General features: G+C 36.5%; 1 protein-coding gene across 1 annotated transcript in view; it reads right to left on the reverse strand.

The window, feature by feature from the left end:
* Window positions 1-21092, reverse strand: part of LOC134675426 (lachesin-like) — a 50789-nt gene extending 29697 nt beyond the window's left edge. Inside the window, exon 1 of the mRNA XM_063533684.1 lies at window positions 20661-21092. Within this exon, the coding sequence (XP_063389754.1) occupies window positions 20661-20748 (88 nt within the window). The 5' untranslated portion in view covers window positions 20749-21092. The remainder of the gene's footprint in view (window positions 1-20660) is intronic.
* Between the last annotated feature and the right edge of the window lie 1413 nt (window positions 21093-22505).

Consider the following 22505-nt stretch of genomic DNA (forward strand, 5'->3'; position numbering starts at 1 on the left):
TTCCAACCACATCTATATTTTCATTAGAATGGAATCACTCTGAAATGAAATATACGGCTAATTGTCCCAAAGAGACCCTTTTTTTCGCATAGGTTCTTTATGAAAATCGTAAGGTAAAGGGTAAAATCTACTGATACCCACCCATAAATATTGTTTTACTGCTGTCATATATTTTGTTTACAGATGTAAGAATCTGGCGGTGACAAGTTTTTTGTTAATCATTTTTATTAATCAAACAACAGCGATGTTAACTGTTGACTTCGTTGTTGAATGACTAAGTGCTTCTCTATAATCTCTTCTTAAAAAACTAAACTGCAGTCTCTGAAAATCGTATCAAATTATGATATGAAAAAATTCTTAGGTAAATAATGGAATAACGCTCGGCATACCATGTTCAAATATACAGTACTCCTTAAGCACACATAACAGCTAAATGAAAAAAAAACCTCAAAAAATTATGAAGAGTTATATTTTATAAGCATATTTTTGTTACAATATAATCTCTTAGTGGCCCCATAATGGTTGGATTGAATTTGACAAAGTAATAGAAGACAGGGAAAATTTACATAAAAAAGCTTTGATTAATTAAGCTCTCTACTGATAAATTATTAGGCTAAGCTAAGAGGTATTTTGTCGAAAGTCTCATGATTATTTAATGACAATATAAACAGCTTAAGAAGGCAATTATGTACAAGTTTTTTGAAAGAAGCCCGCTAATTAATTAAAAATGATTGGATAAGGAAAAAATGGTCATCAGCAAAATCTTAAGAACATTTATGAGGAACATATTATAATTTTTGTTCTTATATATTTTCCTGGAACTTTTCCTATAAATATTTTATTTAGCCAAGCACTCGTTTGAGCCAAGATAACAAGTTCAAAACCTTAACAAATTAAATATCCTCATTACATATATACTAGAAACATGTCCTTAAAAAAACATGTGTGACAACGAATAATATTTATTATATGTTTAAAAACTTCCCTACTGTATATAAAGCTCTGTGGCCTAATTAAAGCAACGACGTTCAGTTGATCGTTGCGAGCTCAGCGACTGAAGTGACTTTGACGAATCAATCGAAAAAGCATGTAATGTTAGTACTCGGGCTGGATTAATTTTACCATCGATGGTGGAATGCAATTAACACGGCGCCATATTGTCAACTGAGACGCATGTTCGCACCAGACATTCAATGAACGTTTCCTTACATTTACAGTCGTTATCAAAACTTCGAGATAATTTTCAACATAACTAACTACTAGTGAGTTTGAAGTGTGATGAACCGATGAAATGATTGTGTTTGTTGGTTGTTGGTGATGTCAGTTTGTTTAGTAGTAGTGCTAATTCAGAATGGCATGAATACTAGGAATTTAATAACTTAATATTACAGTTTTACTAACTTATTCACTTTAAATTGTAAAACCCATCACTTGTTCAGAAACTTACAATTAAATCATTTCATGGAATTGATATACAAAATATTATTAAATATTCACGAGAAGCCTTTTAGCAAGTAGCTTTTGTTAAAACTAGTAACTAATTAGTAGGTATTATATCAGCTAACCGAGCAGATCATTTATAAAAAATATTAAAATGCGACGGGAAAGCGAGGATGTATGGAGATGTTCACAATCATGTAACAAAACGGATGGCTTAACAATTCTGCTGTGCTGAGGTATCGCTACTTATCACACTACGTATCACATAAGTAGTCATTTGGTACCTATCACCTTTCACTTTCTCGAGTCAAACGGAGCCAGTGTTTGGGTCGCACAAGTCTTAAAACCCTCACTGTGGACAGTGCGTGTGGACATAATCATCACGGACAATGTGGATGCATGTTGCACGGAGACAATTTTCATGTTGAATTTTATAACACATAATTTAGTTAAGTGGGTAGACAATTATAATCTCGCAAGCCAATTTGATCAGTAGAAACAGGCAAGTTTTGGGAGATATGAGAGATCGATAATTTGCGCTTACTTGTATTTGTGATAATTAACGTAACTTTAACCTAATTATAATTAATTATTAAGTTTTACTATCCATAAGCGTGACTTAAATTATTATGATGCATGATATAAAGTTCGATATACAATTTGTTGTAATATAACTTAGTTTCGATATTTGATGATACCGTTTCAAATTAGGTATATAAATGATATATTTATTTCAATAACCGTGGGTACAATTTATAAGAAGAATAGAGCCATAAAACTGAAGTACCTATATGTTTCAAACGACATGATATTTATAACAACAAAATCATCACAATCTCTAGAAAATCTTAAACAATAAATGTGCGCCCGGGGTACAACAGTTTCCATAATTCCAAAAACTGTTTTTTTCGACAAAATATGCTTAGTCTTTGTATTTCGGCACCATTTTCAGTTATAATTCACACCTAACTCCAGCGATTATGAGTCTCATTTTGACTGAAGTATGATTTAATTACACAAATGAACCCTATCAGTGGCATAGGTGTGTTTAATAGACCAGTGCTTGGAACACGATTACGCGTGGCCAGTTCATCAAGCCTTAAGTGGTCAACACGTGCCGCACGCGTGTCCCTGCCCGTGCCCGCGTATTTGCCTAATTGCCACAGTGCGCTGTGACAAAAGTCCGGCCGGACACCCACGCAAATTAGATTTTCATCCCAACCGTACGTATTGTGCCTTACTTACCTCTTTTATCTTAAATTGACTGCGGCTCTAATTGAAAAATTCATCAGGGAACCATTGTGCGGTTATATTTTAAATGCGGGTGTGACAACTTAATTATGAAGTTGGTTTTTGTAAGGGAGTTTACGTCCTGTTCAGTTAGAAATATATTACTACTGTTTAGTTATTAAACTTAAGAGTAACGACTATCCATGGTATATTAATTGGTACTGAATTAAACTTAGGAGTAACGTCCATCCATGGTATACTAATCGGTACTGAATTAAACTTAGGAGTAACGTCCATCCATGGTATATTAATTGGTACTGAATTAAACTTAGGAGTAACGTCTCTCCATGGTATATTAATTGGTACTGAATTGGTCACTGCAGTAGCAATTAATATAAGTAGGTACTATGCGTGCTTTATAAACGCATCAATCCGTTACAAACGAGCCTTAACACGTATTTTTTGAAAAGTAAGTACCATAAGTTTAATATGTGAACAGATGAACCGATGTATAAGTGCTATCCAGATGCACTGAGAGAGATGTCGTGCATGCTCGTAGCTCATTTTCTTATGCTTCTTGCAAGTTAATCTTAAAACTTGCTACACGTGACGGCGCCATATTTAATGTATTAAAAGACCAAGAGCGGTATTCTAATTTTACAGTTAAAGTTTTGATATTTTTATATTACGATATGATAATATATTAAGAATAATGATATCAAAAATGTTGAGGCTCAAAGTTTACGTAGCTACAAGGCCAAATACACTGTATAACTTTAAAAAGTTAAATACTTACACTACAAAAAGTTGAATAATTTTACCTTTTATAATTTTTTCAAACACGAGTGAAAATATCGTGATCGATCACGTTCGTAATTCTAGGCTCCTGTGTCATATTCGTCTATATAAAATAGTGAAGATATGTGACGTTCCACGCCAAAATAATAGCGTAAGCTCCAGCCGCCATAAGGTACCTTTTGCCATGGAACGTCACATATCTTTACTATTTCATATCTAGCGAATCTCTAATTCATTTCCCGAATCGCACCATAAGTGAGAACACTACTACCGTAGTTTCAGATATTGTGGAGGTGTCGATTACTAATGTGGGACCCAGGTCGGTAGTGTAGTGCATACCAGTAAATGCTATGTCCTCGCCCCTGCCTGCCCATTTGCAGCGCACTTGACTCGGCAAAGTGATAGCGTAGGCGACGGAGTGTAGAATAGACTAGCGTTACAGCGTAGCGTAGCTTATTCGTAGCAGCTCCGGCTAAATGCAATAGTATCTATTTCTGTATGCAAAAATATACAGCTGCTGTATTTTACAGCAAATATTAGTGTTTGAGATGCGAGTTTGAAAAGACTTAGCCAAAATGTAAAAAAAAATCTTACTTATAAATACTCACCCATAAGTACAGTCCTTGTTTAAATTTTCTTATAAGCAAAAATTATTTCACTTTTCTTTTTTTTAAGGACCAAAGTATTTTTTTTTGTTTTCTTATTTATAAGAAGAGTAGAGCCATAAAACTGAAGTAACTATATGTTTCAAACGACATGATATTTATAACAACAAAATCATCACAATCTCTAGAAAATCTTAATACTCGCACTAAAATGTCACTTAACGCTGTTCTATCGAAAGACGTGCTTTACATTATTAAAGTACGTTCAACGATTACGTATTTTTGGTCATTTGGGCATGAATGTTAAATTTGTAAACAGATGCTTCCTATCAGCTATTACTTAGTGAATTATAGTTTATTGCTATTATTTATCAGCCTGTTGTGTCCCACTGCTGGGCAAAATCCCCCATCTCTTTATTTCAAGTATCTCTGTATCCAATCTTCTCGAAATACGTCACGGTTGTGTCTCTTGCGAGATCTGCCGTGACGCCGCGCTATTTAAAACTAAAATAAATTTTAGCCCTTTTAAAACTTAACTGCAATAATTGAGCTCGTTTGAATAATCAATCAATCAAAGCATGTATCTTACAAAGTAACATATATAACTGAATAGAAACACAAGTATTATGTTGATATAAGTATATAAACACAGTAGGTGTGTGTGTGCGTGTGTGTGTGTGTGTGTGTGTGTGTGTGTGGTAGTGTCGTGTTATAACTATAGAATACTCAAACAATAAAAAAAAACCGTTAAGTTCTAAGTCACTGCTCTACAAACATAAACATTTTGCTTTGTTAAATAGGTCATTCGTGAACTCCTCCCACTCAAACGTATTTCACCGGGTATATTTGTGGTAATTTGACATTGTCGATCAGAGATAAAATTAACTGAGTCGAATGCTACAGGGCTGCTATAAATATAAAACAGATTTCGATAAATTCGAGCGGCTATTCTCTTGCGGCTGCACAGCGGCTTCGCTGCGAACCTATTCATGAGTATCGATTTTATGCAAAATGCAACAAGATTCACTTGGACATGGCTAGTACGTATTGTGCGGTATACCTATCAATCTCGCAGCAATTACGTACGTTGGTATCGCTATCGACGCTTGTAAATGGCTGCGAATGGCGGCGGGGTGTTGAAATGCGAGGCTTCGTCGTGCGAAATGGAGGGAATTGGAGTTGTGTATACACATGAACACAATTAGCGGTTAGCTGTGGATAAGGCGGCGGGCGAGCCCGGGCCCCCCACAATAAGATGCTGATAAAGCCAATTTAGCCCGGATCCGATTTCTCCGCCCTGTTTATTATCAGTTGCGCCTAATTTTAGTTTTAGCCATTGTTCAAAGCACACACAAACATGTACGTAAATTGTGGTTAGCTAAGTTATTTGAAGTTTGCGAATTATAGCGCGAAATGATTTTCCGTTACGCGCATTTAATTAGTTACTTTAGTCCCGGAAACTATTCCAATGCGCAATATACTGCAAAAGTTTGAGTGTTTATGACAATACAACCTACAACTACCCAGTCTTCTCTTAGAAGATCGCCGATTTACTCATACTTTGTCAAAATGAACAGAATGTCATAATGTGTGTGTATTGTGTTAATATTTAAATGTCATGTTTTGAACATCCAGAAGGATGTTCAAAACATGACATTTAAATGTTAAGGTATTAAAAAAAATATCCACGTCTTACGTGCTTGTGCAAAAAAAAGCAAAAACTAATTATAAGAAACATTTACGTAAGATTATTCTAGAAAATAAAATAAATAGTACCTAACAAAGCACACACGTTGCCAAGCAGTGACAGCGATAAGAATACGAAGACCGTATGAAAGTTATAAAAATATCTGGATGACAGTTGGCGTTATATTGCTGTTATAAATCAGTGGTGGGCGACAGAGGAGTGTGGCGACGACGAAGCACGGGTGTGGCGTGACGCGCCGCGCGACGCCGGTGCCGCAGCGTGTCGGCACGGCGATGCCACGCAACGCTACTGCATAAATATCACCCGAACATTCACCAATGCTTTATCACCCGGCTATTGAGTTTCACCGTTGCTTTATTTGTATATATACGTGATGCCATCCTCGGAAACCGTCAACGACAAAACAAGTAGCTTAAACTTTGCCAGTGTTTCCCTAACTCCATCCGATATAGTTCTCGTGGCGTTAACTGGGTGTTTTGGAATTCGGCACGTTTGTTTGGAATCTGATAGATATGAAACTACGAAATCTATACGTTATGATATTATACGCTATTATTTAGCTTAAGCATAAAGTTTTGCTGTTACTATCTAGGTAAGGATGTGTAATGATTTATACATACATACAGCGAGTGTGATGGGCACCTTTGCGCCGGGGGTAGCGCGGGAGTATATTTAGTAGATATATTTAGGGTTGTTAGTTTTAATTTAGTATTTAGTATTATTTAGTTCATAAGTTATTTATTTGTATTTTTATTACTTTATACATAAACAAGCAACATATTTTCACATAGTATAAAATCGAAATTAATCGAATCGTTAATATTTCAGACTATATTATACAAGGTGAAACGAATATGTGGGGATCGACCTGACCTAATAAAAAATAAAAAAAATTCGCAACAATTTTTTTTTTTACTTTTTATTAATCAGAATACGGTGGTACCGAATATGCCCTTAAGCGGATCCCCACTATTTTTGTTACACTCTGTATAATCATTAACGTTCAGTTGTATAATGAACAAGCGGTGTGTTGTGTGATGTTTACAGAAATATTTTGTTGAACCCGTTAAAAACCAACAAAGCCCATCTTCGCGGAGATTCTCTTTCCACTCTGAGGTACCTACTAAAGGTTATTCAAAAAGTTGTTATACTTAATTATAAATTGCAAATAAATTATTAGTGAAAAAAATTGTAGATGTTATGATAAATGAGCATTATACTGTTTGAACATTTAAATACTTTAATTTAATGCATTTATTTCCTCGGAGTAAATATCTATGGAGCGGCCATTAACAGGCGTACCCCTCTGCAAAAAGATCGCGGCCGCCGGTCAAGGAGGTTATATAAAACTAGTTGCCACACGTCATACGCCATTCAGCAAACGTCAGTCTAAGCGGAATGATAGGAGCCGAAAATGCCGAATTGCAGCGTTTTCTCGTGCAAAATGAGATCGGAAACGTCTAGTCTACAAAAAGAACACGTTTCTTATCATATTTAAGTACTATTACATCTAAATATTATCAAATAGTGCATTAACTTTGCAAATAACTAAAAAACATTATTAATCTGACAGTGATACCAGTGATATGATATTAGATCTAATTTAGGGTAATTCTAAAGAAGACTTTCTAAATATTAATTAGGTACGAGTAGAATTACTAATAGGAAATATTATGCGAAACTCTGCGTAGGGGGCGCGACTACCACAATTCATCACAATCTGGGGGTCCGCCGCGGAACAAGAAAATTTAAATTTCGTTATCTAACCTCTCTATCACTATTGCATATTTGAGCGATAAAGAGAAAAGAGAAAATTTACTAGCTAGCTTAGTGCTACACTCTGGCGGCAGAACATTGCAGTAATATGCCCTATTTGATATGATTTTTATTATAATATATAATTTATGTAACACATTATTTTTATATAACACCTTAGTTTCATATCAACCTAATCTATTTAATCAAATTAATAGATCTATAAGAATAAAGAAAAGGGGGACGGGGGATCAAAAAGTAGTCGAAAACATCTCACGTGATTTGTGCACAACCCCTAAATAACGTAAAATTACCGATAGACTATTTTTTGAAAATTAATTTTTCCTTTAGTTTCTACATAATATATAGCTGGTCAAGCAGATCTTGTCAGTAGAAAAAGGCGGCATATTTGAAAAATGTAGGCGGGAAGGGATATCGTCCCATAGAAAATTAGAATTTCGCGCCTTTTTTACTGACAAGATTTGCTTGACCAGCTATATATTTTTATTTAACATGTCAAATATTTTATTAATTTAAGGTATTTACGGCTGTCACTTTCCATAAATAGGCACTTTTAATTTATTACTCTGGTATCACCGTACCAATATTAGTGATGGGACACCATAAAAACCAATATCGGTAAAATCGATATAAACATAATGAATAATATACAGATGGTCATGATGCCTAGCGAACACCAGCCATATCGTACAAACCTCAAGGTGTGATATTCCTAGGCAGATGATGATCTGCCTAGTGACCACCAGCCATATCGTGCTAACTTCAAGGTGTGATATTCCTAAGCAGATCATGAAACGCCGGCATGTCATGATCTGACTAGTGACCACCAGCCATACCGTTCAAACCTCAACATTTAGGCATATCGAATAAGTAGGATGTCCTAAATTTTAGCAAATGATAACCATTGAAATGGCTTGACAGCCTACTTATAGTACGTGTTTGGGTAGCGTATGATTTTAGTACCTTCCTAGTACCTACGCATTCTGCTCCAAATGCCACATAGAATGCAGCACTAGCAGTGGCAAAAAATGCAAAAGGCAGATTATTAAATGGCGGCGTTTCATGATATGCCTAGGAATATCTCGATATGCCCGATTTTACGATCTACCGCCGATATATATACTAATTGTCCCCTACTCAATATCCCTTAAATGACATCCTATGGCCGCGTTCCATCTCTGTCATCAGATCTGCATGCTCGATAGTATATTGCATTGCTTTCAGAAGTAAACCAACATGTAAAATATTAACTACTGAACTGATAATAAATAATCATTCTATATCAGCTTGCAAGATTCGCCCTACACAAATTGACAAACTATTAGAAATAACATCTAAACAATACAAACATTTAAAGTTAGTAAAATGCTGGTACAAAGACTTGATATTGTATTATTATTATAATTGATGAAAGCAGAAATTAAAATTCATTGTCAATTTTATCGACAATATTATCGACGCGTCCCTCGCACTATCTAGGTTTACTTAGAACTGACGTCATCTCGTTCACGGACAGGGTTGTCTGTGTTTGTTCTTGTACTTGTGTGAATATAGTTTTTGCTAGTGTTTGATAATATTGTCGTGTGCGTGTGTAGCGACGTATGCTAAAAATGCATTAGTGTTAACATTATTTGTGTGCGTTACCTCGTCCCCCGCGCCAAAAACGACAGAATTTTTCAGATAGAAATTAGTGCGCGTCTCTACTCCATAGATATTTACTCCGAGTTTATTTCATTACTTTCATTCACGCATTTTTTATTCAAATCGACTCAATAGTTATTCAAACGTATGACTTGTTATTATGCGTTTTGTTTGTATGAAAACAGTACTTCACCCACCTAGGTAGATCCTGGAGTGTTTTTGACTCTAGTGAATTTTTATCTCTGCAATGTATGCCCAAGATTTGTCCGAGTGCTTCAGAAACGAACATTATGAAGAAAATTTGAAGCACGGTTCTACAACCAATCTAGTGGGTGTTATCCTATTTTGTCCTTGCCCCACATGGAGTCGGGAATAGATATAAAAAAATCCCAATAACAATAAAAAGCATACCTACTAAATAGTTAATGCAAAAACATTATATTTAACGAAACGGATAGTTACATCTATATGCATTTAAATTGCAAATTAAGAGTCACTCCTTTAAGCTGTTCAACTGGAGGGGCACCCATTAGAGGTGTACCTACCTTTTATGATAATGAATTAACGATCTCAGTTTCGATGTAGTTATGTATATGTGACGCAGAGTGTGTACATTCATTTTAAACTCGTGATAAAAACCGTCGACTGGGTGTACGCGTTTATATTCACATGTGAAGGATCGGTCGAGTGGAAAAAGAAGAGCAATAAAAGTTTTACAACACGTGGTACACGTCAGCCGGTGACTATGGTTTACGCCTCATACCGGCAGATTGGAAACTGCGCGTGCCTGTGCTCGTGTGCATACTTTAAAACGACGTGAAACTGGCAAATCCTACGCTACGCCAGATTCACTTAATATCTACGTTTGTTTGCTTCGTGACTGAGCGGTGAGCGCTATATCGAGCGTTGCAGTTCAACTGTCAATAAAAGTGGAGTTGTGGTGCGGAAACCACATATTGAAGCACCGCAGAATGTCGCGTGGAATGCTACGGGTGGTGTAGACGGTCTAAAAATATGGGTAAGCTTTGCAAATATGGAGAATTATAACACCGGCGACCGTCGTGACGCCCGGTGCCGGGCGCCCGCACCCCGCCGTCGCGTAACAAGTCACCGCTATGAGTCTCCATATGAACTCAGTAAATTTCGTGATATGGCGGTATTGGCGGTCATATCACAATAAACCGGTCAAGTGCGAGACGGACTCGCGTTCCAAGGGTTCCGTACATTACTAAATTTTTAACAATGTATTTTTTTATGTCGAACGTAAATTAAAAAAACGTAGTTAAATCCGACTCACTTTTGACCAATAGGTTTTCCTGTCATCTATAGTTATTGAACTATTTTTGTGTATCTTTTTCAAAATTTTATACACAGTAGCACAGAATAAATAATAGTACTAAGTACAGACGACTCATTCTCTAACAAAACGCGTCTGTTACGATCGGCACAGATATGGCCGCTAGGTGGCGACAGCGCCACGCGCGGCTTATGGCAAACCCCAAAATTGGGGCCGAACGGATGTACTTTTAGCTACCTGTAGCAAAGCGACGAAATCGCGGAGTGGGACACGCCTGACAGTAGTTTCGGACGTAAAGGGGAAGGGGGGAAATAGTCGGATAAACAGACAGACAAACGAGTGATCCTATAAGGGTATAAGGGTGCCGTTTTTCCTTTTGAGGTACAGAACCCTAAAAATAATAATGCAATGTCACAAGGTATTAAAAATAACGTTGGATCGTAAGATCGTAACCCTACTCACACGTGGTTTTATCTGATAATACCTGACCTTTTAAAATAATATATAAAGTACAAGCTTATACTCATGTGTTAGTAACATTACGAGTTAGTAGGTAACTTTATAATATGCAGCTAATGTAAAAGTGAGCATATTAGATGAGCATGACTAAGGGGCTTTAAGGAGTAATTTAATAAAGCACCACAGAGACATACGAAACACATACAATGGCGGGATTATAAGTCAAGTCTCGGGCACAATACCGTGCCATTATTGCGAAACTACTACCCGAGTGTAGCGGCTACGTAAACCTACGGCTTGTTAATTTTGAATAGAGACGCAGAGAGTATATCTGTATCGCGCAGACACTCGTAATGCCGCTTCCGTCGCAGCTGACTCTAGACCAAATAGTGTGAATTGTACACAAAAAGCAGCGACCAATTTAGCAGACAAGCAAACCAAATATAAACTAACGATGTACCGTCAAAAGCGTCATACAACATACCTATTTGATTTATCAATAATTATCATTGCATTTCTTTTCGCAGAAATCCTATCCCAAGCTTCAAGAAGAAATCCTAGCCCAAGATTAACTAAGAAATATTACAAACCTTTTACTGAAGAAACTATGTCTTTCAAAAATATTACTAAAATTGTACATCCTGTTGTATCCGTTTGCATTGTAGGAATCAATGAAGGTGGAATTTGAAATCAAGAGTAATCTGTCTGGATGGAAATGCGAAAGGAGATGGATGACAAGGAAAATACGCGAGAAAATTCAAAAGGAAAGCAAGGTGGAGCGAGCGCAGAAAATTGGCTTCATTAGAGCGAGGGACTGAGGGCGCGTTAAAATTTTACACACGGCTACCAAATTCTCCGAATCTAAGCGAATGTACCTAAAAAAATGTAATATGATTATAAAATTACTAAAGCGCTCAGTTGTTTTATGCGATATAAGCAGCGTTGTAAAAGCAGCAATGTATATAGACCGGGAGATAGTGACACATTTTACTGGGTCATTTGTACCAGTATGGCGGTTCGTCAGGGGTCTAAGCACGTAATGAAGGAAAGAAAAATTATGGTCATAGCGCTGGTACCGGCGGCCCAATCGCGTGGGCGTTAGTCGAACGTGTCGGATAAAATACGAGTGTCGAACGATTTGTTCCACAAAAATCCTCGTATTTTCCGAAAGTCCATAAAAAAGAAGCACGCGGTAGCGTAATGCCATACTTCTCCGGTGTGACTTACAGCCCGCCATACTGAGGCGAACACATTAATTTAAAAAAAAACAATTCAACCATTTGTGCCAAGCTAATTTTTGCACAGGTGATCATCGTCGAGCAGCCATTCATGGACATCACCATGCCATACTCTTCGGACGGTTCCAAATGGCCGCCATACCGCCGCAAGGGAGTTAATTTTTTTTTTTGCTAAACGATTTGTACCAGTATTGCATTTAAATTTTTGGAAAGTATTTGATAAAATGTGACCGTTATTATAATTGCCATACTTATAGTAGGGGGAAAAAGTGCTGCCATACTTGAAAAACTTATTTAATCGACACGTTTCAAAAATACGACTATGTATACGTAAAATAATTTTTTACAGCATGGCATCATCATATTCTGTTTGTTTGGATACAATTATACCTAAAAAAAAATATTTCAGATTATAACTACGGGGCGGACGACTGTGAGACTTAAGCCAAGACTTAAAACAAAAAACAATTTTTTGACGATTTGTACCAGTATGGCATTTGGATTTTTGGATATTATATGATGCAATGTGACCATTATTATATTTGCCATACTTCTAATAGGGGGAAAAAGGGGCACCATACTTGAAATAAAAAAAAAAACATTGTACACATTTGCCACCTCCTACAGGTATGGCATTATGAGATTTCCATTTATGATCACACAGAAAGTCTTGAAAAAAAATTACAAGATGGTACAAATCGCTTAGCAATAAAAAAAAAATTAACTCCCTTGCGGTATGGCGGCCATTTGGAACCATCCGAAAAGTATGGCATGGTCATGTCCATGAATGGCTGCTCGACGATGATCACCTGTGCAAAAATTAGCTTGGCACAAATGATTTAATTGTTTTTTTTTTAAATTAATGTGTTCGCCTCAGTATGGCGGGCTGTAAGTCACACCGGAGAAGTATGGCATTACGGTGCCGTCTACTTCTTTTTTATGGACTATCGAAAAATACGAGGATTTTTGTGGAACAAATCGTTCGACACTCGTATTTTATCCGACACGTTCGACTAACGCCCACGCGATTGGGCCGCCGGTACCAGCGCTAAGACCATCATTTTTATTTCGTTCATTACGTACTTAGACCCCTGACGAACCGCCATACTGGTACAAATGACCCAGTAAAATGTGTCACTATCTCCCGGTCTAATATGTCGGCGGCCGATCGTAAGATCAGGCATATCGTGAAATTCCTAGGCATATCGCGAAACGTGAAAATATTTGAATCGTTCCCTGATTCGACGGAGCCCCGCTACGCGGGCTCCTATTTCTGAACAGTTTGCCCTTCGGGCATCTGAAGCAACCTAACGAACCTAACCTACCTATGTTTTGGATTAATGTGACTAGCGTCAAAACATTACTTAGGAACATTACGATCTGCCTGATCTTACGATCGGCCGCCGACATATACATATAATATGTATGAAAAATGACAATACGCCTGTCGCGTAATAATATAGCGTCATTAGATTATCTCTCTAAGGATTATGTAATGTAAAATGTCATTCCGTTGAAGGCGCATGTTCAACGCTGGCTCAGTGACCCAAAAAGGATCTTGGCCACTGACACAAGAGAGCGCCACTCTGCCCTTTTCTGCTGCACCACTTCAGGCCAGTTGGGTATTATGTGTAACACAAACAAATTTTCTTTTGTGGATCAAAAGTTTGAAAATCGACATTTGTTATTGGTTGATATTGAATAATAAAGTATTCCATGCAGCCGTTGTTAGGGGATGGGTAAGATAAGTAGCGCACAAAACACAACGTAACGCGTTACGTAAAGTAAGGTTTGATTTTACTGCCCGTAAATGTTCATACCCCGGGTTTATACCAATATGAAAATCATAAAAAGGTCAGCCTCCCCTGGTTGACTTCTGGATTTAAGCCCTTTTTGAAATTGCCTGCCTGCCTAGAACCCAAAAGTCAGCCAGGAGAAACCAACTATTGGATTTTGTACAAAAACAGTAGTTCCATAATAGTCAGTCGCCTTAAAAATTTTACTTTAATACGGATTTAAGTACAATCTATTTTCAATTTATGAATCTATGTAAGATTCAGTATTAATTATGTAGAGCAGTATAAAAACGTTGAAATAGATATAAATGCTGCTTACGGCTTGTCAAAATAATAGTCAACAAAATAGAATTACATACAATGCTCGCCCATTGGCGGTGGCGTGAGTATCACTAAGTTGTCGTTTGCCGGCCTACCAACAAGCACGCTATTCAAATTTCATTTACCAAATCAGAGAATATTATCAAACTCTTGTTGTAGCCGCTGGATTTTAAAATTCATTAACTGGTTACCTAATGTCAAAGCAAACGGCGGTTAACTACCTGCCTAATTTTCGCCTTCATTACGTAATGTGGTAATTTAATTAAGATTTGGCTAAGCTGCGAAGATAATTATTTTGGATGAAATGGTTAACATAATCTCTGGTTATATAATCTTAAATATATTAGTAGACCATGACTAAGCATTGTATAAAGTAATGATTCAGTGTAACAACATGTCTGATAAGATATTAAGGGTTGATTTACAAAGGTCATGCAGACGCATGGGCGTTAGACGTCTCATGTAACTTACCTATGTCCTAAGTAAGAATAAGGTAAAAAATAATTCTACTTGTTGGGTGTACAAATATTTAATTAAAAACATATTTTTAGGGTTCCGTACCTCAAAAGGAAAAAATGGAACCCTTATAGGATCACTCGTGCGTCTGTCTGTCCCACACCGCCGCTGTGCGTGTGTCGTCTGTCACAGCCTATTTTCTCCGAAACTACTGGACCAATTAAGTTGAAATTTGGTACACATTTGTAAGTTTGTGACTCGAAGACGGACATGTAACGTAACAAATTAATTTTAAACATGGGGCAACTTTTGGGGGTAAATTAGAAAATTTAAAAAAAATAGTTTTTCAAACTATATCGTGACTAGCTCATTGTGAGAATCTCAAATATTTTTTTTTTATATTTTTACAATAAACAGTTTAGAAATAATTCAAGAAAATAGGCAAAAAATTACCATCCCCCCCCCCCTTTATCTCCGAAACTACTGGGTCTAAAATTTTGAAAAAAAAAAAATACATAAAATAGGTCTTTACCTGTAGATGACAGGAAAACCTATTAGAAATGTACAGTCAAGCTTGAGTCGGATTTAATTACTTAGTTGTTGATCCGACCCCTACGGATTTTTTAAACATATTTCACTCACGTTTTACATAAAAAAATACACTGTTAAAACTTGTGTAATGTACGGAACCCTTGGAACGCGAGTCCGACTCGCACTTGGTCGGTTTATTTGCTGCCTATTTTCAATTATTTAACGATATAAATGTATTTTCTGATGTTAACATGTAATACTTTATTTAAGAATATTAGATATCAATTAATTATTAGCATGAGTCCCTATGAGTATTTTTGGCGTTGTCTTGAGCATCACTCGTGGATTCCCCGTACTAGATAATATTACAAAAAATCTCAAGCTCCAGATTCTTCACCTGTTTTCCTTTTTACGTTCCACTGCAAATATACCTGTAAAACTAAGAACTTTTCAGTTGCTTTGGTATAAAATTTATTTGCATAGCACGTAAATTGATCTTCTTTAGTAAGATCTTGGTTTTATGATGTGTGGCGTGAACAGTAAATAACGAAGTTTTGTTATCGCAACCGCATAACTCGGGTTGGGGAGGCTTGTTTATGTGGCAATTGGCGTCGCAATGAACCGGCGTTCTGGCGGGACCAAGTTCCCTGCAAAGGCGGTCCCGGCGCGAGCTACAAATTGAAGCATAGTGCCGCAACTCACAAATAATCATACACAAGGTAAATTGTGAGATGAAAGTTCCTACAACTCGAGTCTGTCAGTAATTTGTTTTGGTATTGCGGTCAAGAGAGATAGAAGTTACTTTAGCACTCAATTTAAATTGCAATATAAATTGCACGCTAAATGCTATGATATAGGTATTAAGAATCAAGAGTTTTGTGAAGGAAATATATAAATGGAGTGGGGAAAAAGAAAACACACAGAAATTATAAATCAGGTGGCGCGTGGCGCAGAAAGGTGAGCGTTGAAGAAGGTAAGCTCGCATCGTGTAGTCGTGAGCCAGACTAATGCCTGATTCACATCTATTCCAGTGGCATTCCAGTCAAATGATGAAATCCAGCGCTGGAATGCTACTGGAATAATGTGAACCAGCACTGGAATATAATCATTCCAGTCCAGTGACAGGAATGATGGTCTTCTTTTGATTCCAGCTTGCCCAGTCCAGCACCACTGGAATAATGTAGACCGTCAATCCAGTGCTGGATTAAACATTAACGTATTGCTTTTTAGGGTTCCGTACCTCAAAAGGAAAAAACGGAACTCTTAAAGGATCACTTTGTTGTCCGCCCGATTGTCCGTCTTTCCGTCCGTCCGTCTGTCAGGACCCTTTTTCTTGGGAATGCGTGAAGGTATCGAGTTGAAATTTAAACCATATATGTACTTAGGTCTACGGTCCCTTGAAGCTGTGAAAAAATCTACCTTCTATGTTACGTAAAAAAGTTACGGCCGCAAAAAACGTACACTTCAACACTCAAGATTGAATCAAAATTAACAGGGTACTTCCCGTTCACCTAGAACTATGAAAGGCAAGTCTTCTAAAAAGTGTAAATTTATAAAAAAATAATAGGTAACTCCTAAGTTTATGTATACATTGTAAAAACACAAATATTATATTCAACGCTGCGTCCTACAAACGCACAGGCATTATGACCATATTTCACAATTGTAAACAACTACTTACAAACTATTATTAAGGATTAGTAGTACAGGTAAAAACGCGATACTAGAAACGTATTTAAGACAGAGTTAATCAGGCGGCTAATTAATGTATAGAATAATGGACATAAAAGACGATAGACGCAAAAGCGTGGATTGTTACGCCACACTCACAGATTCAACGAAATCCAGTAATTCCCTTTTGAATATTCTACAGCTCATCCAGCAAAAAGCTAATCCGCTGAATAATAGGGTTATAGATATCAACGCTTCAGCAGGCGTGGTGAAAAAATATGCCAATTGTTCGGCGCAGCATGAGCTCATGCCATTTAAATAATAAATCTCAGCTTTGTCTGTTGTTTTAATTGTTTTCACGGCTCTCGATCGAAATGGCTGTTCGCTTTGAATGATCTGTAGCTCAATGAAAAGAATCTTCTAATATTTTATAAGTACGTATAAAGCTCTTCAAAATTAAATTAAAGTAGTTTAACTACGTTTAATTAAGCTGATGTATTTTCAGATTTATTAATAAGCATTTGTACTAATTAATAGTTATGGTATTAAAATTCCGTTTTAAATAATTATGTAGTACGAGTGCAAAGGTTTTGTTTTCGATATTAGTATTGTGATGTTTGTATTCGGATAATTAGGTTCATTACGAGTCAGGGTGAATTTTAAAAACCGGAAAAAAAATACGTTTGGTCCTTAAAAAAATATTTTTTCTGCTGTATCTTTGTTCATTCATTAGCAAGTAGTTTTGCCTAAATAGTCCGTTGATCAAAATCACTGAGAATTGTACCGTTTATTTTACATTAGAATTGTAGGTATATTACCAATAGACAAGCAGTTATGATTTCATGTGTATAACGATGACGGTTCTTAAAAACTTTTATAGTTATTTTGCTATAATATTTATGTTCCGAAATTAAGCTGTAAGTATTATTGAAAATCGGTTCCCGTATCTAATATGTGTACTCTATAAATGTAGAAAAATATACAACCATTTCTTTAACACTAAAGGATGGGAGCAGTGATTATGTTTCTTCATATAAAGAGTAGAAAGGAGATGGAAAATTATGAAAAGTTTCCTGTTCCCGTTTTTACCCTTCGGGTAAGGAATCCTAAAACATCTTTCATCAATACAACGCTAGGGTTCACTCGTATGTCCAAAAAAGCTTTGCGAAATCCTATCAACGAATTACACTTGGAATTGCTGCCGCACCAGTCTTGTTCGCCTGATCCTGCATCCTCAGGCTTTCACCTATTTCATAAGCTCACTTTAAACGCTCAACTTTTTTAGGTGAGCAGAAGTTTGCCACAAACGACGAACGGCCCAATTCGAACAATGCCTATAAGATATCACAGTTAAATATTACAATTAATTGAATTTATATTTGTCTACATTTTAATTTAATTATTGTTTATTCATTAATTTAATTGACTTGATTCTATTCAAATTAGATAAATTAATATCTAATTTGAATTTAGTATTATTTAATTTTATTGAATTTGCATGTTTACTGTTTTATATATTATATTATAGTAATAAAGTGACACTATTAATTAGAGGAGCGGGATTTCCAGGCACAAGTATTTCATTTGCTTACTAAGAAGTTCCAACCTTGATTCTTGTTTTGTAAACGATAAGAAAGAAATAAATCATTTTTCATATTTAATTTTCACAGCGATACGATACTACTGACATGATGGAGTCACTTTTGACACTGACAGATCGGTATCGTATCGCTGTGACATCTTATAATCGTTGTTCGAATTGGGTCTAGAAGGCATGTCATTTTATGGAAGGTATTTCAGCTTGGGAATGAAGGTGGAATAAGTGCTAAGAGCTACACAGCCGGCCTAGCCAAGGTTACAATCGCTATCGCTTCGACGACGAAAAGCATTATGTATCTCTATCACTCTTCCATATTAGTGTGACAGTGACAGTTGCGTTTCGATCGCTACGGAGCGTAAGCGATAGGCATCTTGGCTACGCGGCCAGGTCTGAGACTACGTCCAAAAATCAAATTTATCACGCGAACTTACGACTTATTGCGTATCATCCCGCCCTCATATAGTCGATGACTAAGTAATTGAATTTACTCAGAAGCCTTTATAATTATTATTTTCATAGAAATGCGAAAACCCAATAAACAGCGCAGAAATCAAAAGTAACTGATTAGATAAAGTGGGCAAGTGAGTAAGTAGGAGTAAAGGACACTGAAGGCGAATGATGATTACCTACCTAATATTAAGAGACCATCTTTATACAGTATATAAATTCAATACCTAAGAAGACCTAAGAAGTTGTAAGGCCTAAGAAGTATATTAAGATAAATTTTGCTTAGAAATACAATGAAAATATTAACCATACAAAATAATTCGTCCCGCAATACGAGCTTTTTAAAATAACTACAACGCTTGTTGGCGGTTACTATAAAAAGCTCGTATTTTGTAATGTCATGTCATGCAGTCGTACATTGCTGCTCAGTAAATTTTCAAAAACTTAAAAATAATCATTTTTAGAATAAGAATCTACAAATAGATCGAATTTTTTTTATCGGTGATCAGGAACCAATTCTTCTAATTCAGTCATCGATTGCGATCAGTGCGATCACATTAACTATGGGACCAACACTGAAAGCACAAAAAATTGGCTGTTTATTTTGGGGTTGGACCTACACTTGTTATGTACTCTTATACATATAGGTACATACATATAAGTATTAGCACTCGTACCTACATACTTTGATATAGTATAGTCTTTTTATTGTTAAGAGTACATAAAGTGTCAACAGTTTATTTCATAGGAAAAAGGCAGTAGAAAGACAAATAAATAACTTATGAACTAAATACATCTATAAATAATACTAAATTAAACAAAAGTTCATTCCTCATTCATAATATATCCTAGTTCAGGCACATGTAAATTATCACTATTTTTAAGTCTTTGTTTTTTATGAATGTAACCATGAAATACGTATTTTTTTGAATAAATTATGTTTATGTTTATTCCATTTACCGTGTATCAGAGGGCCTCAAAATATACCATTATTGTTTTACATTTTAGGTAGGTACAGTCGAGATCAAACATATGTTTAGTGTTTACACTTTTGCACCTTCCTCCATGGTAAAAAATGTAAACATATCTTTGACGTCGCCTGTACTATTGAGATGATAGTGTCTACAAACTACATACATTGAGTTCAGACAGATTGAGAAACCATTTTACACAATCACGTATAATGAGGGCCTCGCCTTAATAATTTTGAAACCACAGCAGAAATGCTTGAGTCTCCCTCTTGCAAATTTTATATCAACAATCCGCGCTTGATTATTACAAGGGATAAAATAAATAAAATTGCAACTTGTAAGTTTAAATAAAGAAAGCATTTTTTGTGTTTTTACCTTGTAAGGCCCCATGTGCATTACATTATACACTCCATTTGAAACTGATTAGAACTTTTCATAAACCAAATAGAGTAGCATTCTTTGTATCATTGCTTTCTCAAACAAACGAAGTTCATCCCAATATTTTATGAAAATACAAGTTTTCATAACTACCTCCAACTGGAAGAAAATCAACTCAAACAATAGCAATTTAACATTCAACAGCTGTTGTTGTCGCTGCTTCATAAAACAGTATCTTATTTGCCATTATGTCTTGAAATTTACAACGAGGTATCTACATTTATGCTAATAACTTACCGTCGGATGATGTCGCGGTACCGACAATTAAGAGCAGTATTAAAACATGCGATGCCATCGAACACGAAATTGAACTTATATCCTTCATCTTGTGTAATTTAACCCATCGACATCTTAGTCTATTTAATAAACTTTTACAAGTAAAAGTGTGTCAACAAAGTGCTGTCATGTTCGTTGGTATAGCGGCTGGGCTAGGGAGTCGGGTAGTTAAATATTCATCGGGCGATCAGGAACCAAAATCGTGTGTGAAGATCGCGAAGTACGATCGCGTGGGGCGCCCACGGCGGTACAGAAATGGCGCGGCTCCGGCTGCGAGCTCGCCGGCTGCGTAGGTACTGACCGCGTTGCCTCGTACGAGTAGCGGGCCGCGCTTTGTTCCGACCGCTGAGCGCCGACCGCCGACGCCGACGCCGAGCACCCGCCGGCGCAAGCGTAGCCCCGCCTCATTCTCGGATGAAATGACGGAACATTACCAGTATTTGTAACAGTTTGCGTCAAATTGATATAAATGGAGACGGTTTTAATAAAGTGTAATTGACTTTTGCTGAGTTCGCGACGCATTAATTTATACCACGCTAAGACGCCTCGGGCAGGTGCGACGTTAAATACCAGCGCGGAGAAACTTCCCTTTTTCCCAAGAATAATCTCTAATTTAAATGAAAGTTAATTACGATGAGTCTCTTAGGCCACAATGGAATCGTGGCCAAAAATATGACTCTTTTACTAAGTTAAGGAAGTCAAAATGAATTTCATAAGGAAAATTTATGCAAGAAGTCATACAACATTTTTATATTTTACAATTTGACAAGCCATGACAGGATTAAAATGAGAAATGTTAAATTAGACTTTTCACTTCGCAGAGGCAGAAACCTGGCGCCTCTTGACACACGCAAGGCAGCATGGTAAATCCCCTACATTTCATTAAACTGTTGAAAGTGACCCTACGTGTTGTCTTCGGCTTTGCACACGCCTCCGAAATGTCTGGGTAATGAATATCGTAGATAAGTTTTCACCACACCAGCTCGGAAAGAATTACTTTGCACTTCAAAAACGAATAGCAAAGTTGCATTTTATCCACATGTGAGGCAAAGTAATCAAATGCAAATTTTGAGTTGTTTTCTTATGTTTGCTGGTAAAATTGACTTTTAAATGATGATTTTGGATGATACATATTTAATAACATTCATTTGGATTTGATTTGGTTTGATTTTGTTTGATATTTTACATATTTTAATATTTTCTTCGGGTTGGTGTGGTGAAAAAAATTTTTGTTTCACTCGGGGGCAAATTTTGTTTAACCCTCGTGCTTTGAAACCCTCGCAACGCTCAAGATTCCTTTTTCGAACCACTCGCTACGCACGCTCGCACGGTTCAATTTTGGAATCTTTCGCTTGCTCGGGTATCAATATTAGCACGAGCGGTTAAACAACAACTTTGCCCCCTTGTAAAACAAATAACTTATCATTTCTGTGTTTTATGTATATCATTCGTCTAAGACTTTACGATGGGCGTATTAACTACCTAGGACAATTAGAACGACTACTACTAACTACATAGGTACCAGTTCTCATAAACGATATTTTAGTTAATTGTCACTGCATAATCAATCAGATCCCGTAGACGAATAAGATATCACGATCCATCCTCGGGTATTGTTGTAAGCCTTTCATTAATAATGTTGGTGCGAAATAATAATTAATGAGTAAGATCGCCGATCGGTCTCGAGATAGATTACACACAGACGTCTAGCTGAAACGTTCCTAGGTGGGAGATGCCTGAATAATTACCGTTAACTTAATAATTAATAGAGACCTCTGAAATGTAGACAAACGGGATACGCGCCCA

Source organism: Cydia fagiglandana, chromosome 2 (assembly GCF_963556715.1).
Source record: "Cydia fagiglandana chromosome 2, ilCydFagi1.1, whole genome shotgun sequence".
Classification (NCBI taxonomy): domain Eukaryota; kingdom Metazoa; phylum Arthropoda; class Insecta; order Lepidoptera; family Tortricidae; genus Cydia; species Cydia fagiglandana.